The sequence below is a fragment of the Coptis chinensis genome, chromosome 1 (genome assembly GCF_015680905.1).
Source record: "Coptis chinensis isolate HL-2020 chromosome 1, ASM1568090v1, whole genome shotgun sequence".
In the NCBI taxonomy this organism is placed as follows: domain Eukaryota; kingdom Viridiplantae; phylum Streptophyta; class Magnoliopsida; order Ranunculales; family Ranunculaceae; genus Coptis; species Coptis chinensis.
The window spans coordinates 27037249-27044087 of record NC_141456.1 but is presented as its reverse complement, the minus strand read 5'-3'; the positions used below and the strand labels follow the sequence as shown (position 1 = coordinate 27044087).

Genomic DNA, 6839 nt, shown 5'->3' with positions numbered 1-6839 from the left:
GCGAAAATTTCTCGAAAATTTCTATATTTTTGTTTTCGTTATCTTTCTCCACAATAAAAGTTGCAAGATCGATCACTTCGATATGACCGCTCTTGTCCACAGATAACCTCATAAAGTCTCTAAACATGTCGATTTTCACATTATGGAGGAATAAAGTAACACCAGGTTTCATCAAAGCGACTGCACGTAAAAAACTTTAAACATAAATAACATAACACAAGTAATAACAAGAAAAAAAGAGAGTTGATAACAATAATCGAAAAAGCATATTATCTTGTCCATTCCTAGCCTTGAAGAACATAACAACAGTCTTATCGCCTACGATGCACTCATCAAACTCCATATACTTTACCCAATGTTGTGTTCAAAATCCTTTGAGTTAAGCACCTTCAATTTCAAAATAATATACCTCTTCAGTTATCATAATAAGGATAATAAGGATGTATCATTCTATTCAAAATAAGATTTTCAAACTGTTTCATAAACACATATCTCATCTTTACAAAAAAAAAAGGAACCAAAGAGTTGCACGTTAAAGTTTACCACAAAATGGTTCTAAACTCTACTCCACTGCTTAAGGGTATGTGTGTGATTATTAAACAAATTAAAAACCATTTCAACCCATGTCACTACATATACTCTAAATGAGTTCTCACATTAACAAAACACATATTAAATCTCATCTATTAAATCAAACTCAAAACATTTATAATGACAGTATTAGCAACAAATTTTAATACCTAATTAATTACAATTTAACAGTAATAATAAAAATCAGCTCTTAACTAAGTATCATTTAGCTTGGTCTGAATCATATATTCTGATGCACAGTTAGTTCGGCCATCTCTTGGCTCCATGCGTGAATCAATTAATAAACATCCCCTTTCTGTATATCTTGCAACATCACTTTCCAACCTCACTAAATTAGTTAGTGTGTCTCTTAACTTCGCAACACCATCGGCCGTCTCTTTTCCAGTGGTTCTCAAGGGAGGGGAGTTGGGGAGATCGCCAAAAGCGGATACATCTGTTTTCGCCAATGCTTTCTTAATAATCATTTTACTCAATTTCTCATTCCACGTACTTTGAAGTTTTGTTAAATTGGGGCAAGATCTGGAATAAGAATTGATTCAAAATTAGATCTAAACAATTTAATACAAACAATTTAACTATTAGATTTAAACAATTTAACGGAAACTGAACAAAATTAAATCAAACTGTTTACCTTGGTCATCATTTTGATGCAAAGCAGGATCCAAGTTCTTCTCCTCCATTTATTCAATCTGCAATAAATAACAAATTCAACTCAAATATCAAATTTATTTAAAATTTAAAATTTAAAATTTCAAGTTTATTCTTATTTGAATATGATTCAATTTCACATAATCAATAAGTTAGAGTTAGGTTTAACACACCTCACGCTTCTTCTTTTCTTTTTCCTCTCTCCTTGTTTCTCAGCTTTCCCTTTCTGAAAAAAATTTAAGATATGTTTTTTTTTCTCTCTTTCTTGTGACTCTCCACTCTTTATGTACTCTCTCTCTCTCTCTCTCTCTCTCTCTCTCTCTCTCTCTCTCTTTTCGATTGTATTCTAAACAAACAAACCCTGCCCATTTTTTGTATGTGTGCCCCGTGCGTGTTTTCAAAACTAATAATTCTTGCTTGGTTGTGGGCCCATTTGATGAGTTTTTGCGGTACTCGATCACCAATCATAATGTGACATGTGGTGATATACACAACAACAACCATTTGCTCACAAGAAATGTTGAATTTATAATAACATGCTAAAACAAAATGACCGATGTTGTAAACCTAACCGATATTTTTAAACTATGTTTTCTTAAATCAAGTAATAGTAATATTGCTAATGCACGACACGTAGCAAATGAATTTATATTACAAGGAGTGGAGTTACAATTTCACCCAGTCATGGTTTTGTGTTAAATATATGACTCAATCAGTTGGAAACATGATTTACCATGGGCACTTATTATTTTCCCGTAAACTTAATTAAAAAAATAAATGAATAAGCTAATAACTCAACATAAATGAAATTTGTCTAGACATTTGATCTTGTTTTTTTGGCTTTGCATGTGTTGTATATGTTATTTTGACATGATTGATTGTGTTTGCTTTTCTTTATATGTATTTAGGGCTGTAAAAGGGCCGGGACAAGCTTGATTGAATTTGAACCTATAAGATAAAGACTTACACTTTAAATTTAGCCCGATAAGATTATTAGGCGAAGTCTTGACATACTCTTGTCTGGTCCACTAACGGTCCGATTCGAAATAAAAAATTTGTTTTGTGTGTTTTATAGTTAATAGAGAGAGAGAGAGAGAGAGAGAGAGAGAGATTTATTAGTATTGTATTTACCACACAGGAGATGTCGGTTTAGAGATGTTTATTAGTATTGTATTTGCCACAGAGATGTGGGTTTGACTCTTACCACTTACAAATTTGATTGATTTTTAAATTTTCCATGTATTGTTAATGGACCTAGGCCAATTTGTCCAATAGGATTTAGATTGGGCTTTGACTCGAAATATCATATATGTTATTGGTCGACACTGGACTAAGGTGTGTCCTGTTTAGGTTCGACCGGCCCGTTGACAGCCCTACATGTGTTATATATATAATTTTGTCTTAATTTTGTTTGCTTTTCTCTATGGCGCGTGTTCTTTTGTCTATTTGATATTTTTCCTCACATGCTCTTTTAGGCACATATGCAAGTGTCTTGTTTGGTTATTATTTGGTTAGACGAGAAAAACAATTCTTGTATAGATTTTTTTGTTGGGTGCATTGATTTACACCCATTCATTAACATTTTACTAGTCACCGTAATTAAGCACGTGGAGCGCAATAGAATTCTAACATGATTAAGGCTGTTAATGGATCGGTTTGGGTCGGATTATGGAAAATTTAAAACCAAACTGAACCGGACCGATAATATTGTATTTCATGTGAAAACTATAAAATCAATCAAATCCTAAACTAAATCGAATAATTGCAGTCACACAATTGATAAAATTAAACATATACACAATTGATCATAAATATTACTAAAATGTAATCTTATCGGAGGCCCTAGACGAAACCAATAACTCAAAATTATATTGAACCCATTACCAAACCGAACCTGAATCACTAAAACCGAACCGCTCCTAGACAAAAAGAAGTGGGAAGGTCAATCACGGTTACTTCAATAACTACACAACTTTTTTTTTTAGGTTACACAATCTTAACCCTTCACATAATGGCACATACTTGATATTTAATTTGAATGTCACATAGAAGTATAGAACAAGTAGATAAAATTTAGAAATTAGAATACATAATTTGGCCAAATTCGAAAACTTGAGAATTTTTTTTTTCGATAATGTAAAACTTGAAGAATATTAAGTACACCAGCTTAGTGAATTACTAAAATTATGGGTTTTATACTTCTACACAAGAAATACCAACAATTAGAAGACTGGATTTTCAACGCATTTGGACTAGTACACTCCAAAAGGTAGATACATGTATCACAATTATTCAAAATTCAATGTCCTAATTATTCAATAAAAATAATTGAAAAAATGCAATACAAAAACTTTGGATGCAAAATTGAATGATATATGCCTATACGTACAAGTACATAATAATAGTTCTTTCAACTATCTATCTGAGTGATTTTCATATAACACAAACATAATCTTCTCGGGTAAGATTAGGTCCTTTCGATTTCCTTCAAAACCACAAAGCAAATGAAATCCTTTTCACTTTATTCTCTTTGTCGAGCTAAAAGTACTGTGTTATGTACGTCCTCATTCCATTCCATGTATCAATAGGCCCTGGTAAGCACCAATGGACACAATCATTTTGTACACGATCTTTAACCCCACCGGCGAATGGAAACGGATTCATATAAGGCCATAATTTGGTGACATCCAATGCTTCAAATCTAAAACCTGCTATTGAGGCTGGCATTCTCCTTGGCTTTCTCTACTTCCTCTACTTCTATTTTCCTCATCTCAGCATCCATCCATTCAACTATTTTTTCTCCTTCCTTAAATGGCTTTATCCCATTGGCCTTAAGTGTCTTGACGTAAAATCCAAATAGTTCATACCCGGGCTTTTTGAAATGGAGAATGTCTGTATGTGAGAATGAGCTTTTTGCTATCTCAACGTTTAATCGCGATTTGCGTGTTTCCAATGTTTGCAAGTTCGATCCTTTTACTATGGATTGGTCCAAAGTTGATGCTGCTAGTATGATTAGCTTCGACGGGTTAAATTATTATTTTGGCTATAAGGCAACAGAGCAGTCGAATAAGGCGTTCTTCGTTAATAACTTAAAGAACTCTGGTTGCACAACATTTACGAGGGGCAAAATAGTTATTATCTTTGCTGACTCCTGCCAGCAGATTTGGGTGTGTTAATTTTGTGTAGATTTTTGTCTTGGTAATAATAGTGGGTACCACAAAATATGTATTAATTATTACGAGACACTTGGTCGTAACTTATAGGGCTTTTTCGCCTTTTTGCTCTCCTAATAAAATGGGGTTGTGTGGAGTCTTGTATTGAGTGCAGGAAGTTATGCGAGGCAGCTAGCGCAAACTTGGACAGATGAAATTCAGTATACTATGATGGCAAAGGATGGCTGGAAGAGGTAAAGGATGCTCCTAGATTAATGTTCAATGCCTATGTATACTGGATTTGGAGAGAACATAGTAGCAGAATCTTCGAAAAGAAGGAATGCACTTCACCAAAGCTAGCCCAGGTGATTCTAAATGATGTGAGAACAAAGCTAAGCTCTTTGAGCTTCACCATGGAAATGGGACCCGAAAGGCAGAGGATTATGAGCATATATAGGGAACATAGATGTACAAATCACGCAGCATTAACCAACTTACGTACTGCAGATGGGAAGGTAGTGAGACAGATGTTTGCATTTTAAACACTGATGGTACATTACAGGGTGATGAGGGAGGATGGGCATCAGTGATTAGGGGTGGTACTGGTAATGTATTGGCAGCAACACATCGTACGGAGGAGACTACAGCTCAATTGCGTACGTCAAATTGCAAGGGCTAGAACAAAGCATGAAGCTTGCACGAAGGAAGAACATCAAGAAAGTGCATGCATGCATGAACAAATTCTACGAATGTGGTTTCTTTCATCAATGGGGAAAAGGAAAGCTCCATAGCAGCTCAGGTACACGTTGAACAGTATTTGCAAAACGAGAGACCAGATGGAGGAGTTTGAAGTGAAGCATACTTACAGGGAAGCAAATCAACTAGCAGATGCACTTGCACATGACATACCAACACATTCTTGTGTTGATATTGGTCATAGTTCACTGAGTGAGGACATTAGGAAAGTTGTGAACGGTGATGCAATGGGACTTTATATCTTAGAATGTTTTTTTTTCCGCTAATTATATGTAAGTCTTGTATTAGAATACAAGCTTTTAATTCTAATCCAAAAAAATTGCAATTCTCTACTTCATCATTTAAGAGTAAGAGTTTATTGGTTTTTTTATAAGTTTGTATAGGCCTCCTCAGTCTAACTGAAAAAGAAAAAGAAAAATGCGAAAGAAATGTTACTACTATTTAAAATTTAGAGTCTTAGATCAATCGTGAAATTGAGATAGAAACCAGTTAAGCTCTATACGTATTATTCAGTTTACCTTTTTTTTTTAGCAACATGCAAGCGGTAAATTTCTATTCAAAAATAGTTACAATTCAGACATATAGTCTTCGTAGAGATTATCCCTCTCTCACAGGCTAAGCTGTTCACATTGCTTTCTAGTATATCTATTTCCGGTTCCATCATCATGGATTATGTTTGCTAGATTTTCATCCTGAGGGTTGATGATGAAGTTCTCACCCTTTGGATTTCCCTTACTTCATTTTCAACTCGATTAGCTTCCCTATACACATGGACTATCTTCGCTTGTTGAAATTGTTCCATAATCGCCCAGATTTCCCTTACTTCATTTTCAACTGTCCATCGCATATGTTCCTCCTTGTTCAGAATCCGAACAGCCCTCCTCGATTCTGAGGCAACTTTCATCTTTTGTAGGTCTTCTGTGATGCATAATTTCAGTCCATGTAGTATACCCATAAGCTCCTGGCTAATTACTGCTCTTTTCCCTCCTGTTGCTGAAAAACAGACTCTGACTTCTCCATTGTGGTCTCTTATGACTCCCCCTGATCTCGCATCCTCAAGTGTAATGCTTCCATCTGTATTCAGTTTCCATTCTCCAGGGTCTGGTGGTTCCCAGATGACTGAAAGTGGTGGAGTTGGAGAAAGTTTAAACAGTTTACCTTTGAATTGCGTAGGATTTGAAGAAAGTTTAAACAGTTTTGTTTCTATCACATAACTCATTCTTTTGTCTTCCCATTTCAAATATCGTTTTTGTTCAGAATATAAACAGATTTTGAAGTGCATCTCAATTTTATATGTACATTCCATTAATGTACATGTACCGCTACTGCATATATACGGTGAATTGTAGTGTTAATTATAAACGTGATATTGGTTTTTTGAATTCAACGGCTACTACTAGCCCACTCCATAATTTGCAAGCAAGAATTCCTGGGGAGATCGGACGAAAATCAAAATATAAAGATACAAACTACTTACAGCAACCGCAACAGCTCCTCTGAAGGTGTCACTAGTTCATTGTTGCCTTCGGTTTTGAATTTATACCCCGTTGGGGCTTCTTGTAGGTGAAGGCAATGCGCATGGACTGTTACTTATGTGATTGTTCCTGTCGTTGGGCGTGCGATTGCTCTGTAGAATTATGAAATTTAGCAACAACAACAACAACAACAGGATTTTTAGCAGTTTTTACTCTT

At 35.0% G+C, this 6839-nt stretch overlaps 1 protein-coding gene and 1 long non-coding RNA gene across 2 annotated transcripts; both read right to left on the bottom strand.

The window, feature by feature from the left end:
* Positions 1–648: 648 nt before the first annotated feature.
* Positions 649–1563, bottom strand: LOC147523218 (uncharacterized). Its single transcript, XR_015196110.1, has 3 exons — positions 1413–1563; positions 1223–1280; positions 649–1110 (listed from the first exon to the last, which is right to left on the bottom strand). It is a non-coding gene; the product is annotated as an uncharacterized LOC147523218 (long non-coding RNA).
* Positions 1564–5826: 4263 nt separating this feature from the next.
* LOC147523217 (uncharacterized) lies at positions 5827–6366 on the bottom strand. Its single transcript, XM_086569912.1, has one exon. The coding sequence runs from the start codon at positions 6364–6366 to the stop codon at positions 5827–5829; it is 540 nt and encodes a 179-aa protein (XP_086426038.1).
* Between the last annotated feature and the right edge of the window lie 473 nt (positions 6367–6839).

What these genes read in the sequence shown, in the direction of transcription:
- LOC147523217 (XM_086569912.1), bottom strand. Translation starts at nt 6,366, where the DNA reads ATGAGTTATGTGATAGAAACAAAACTGTTTAAACTTTCTTCAAATCCT.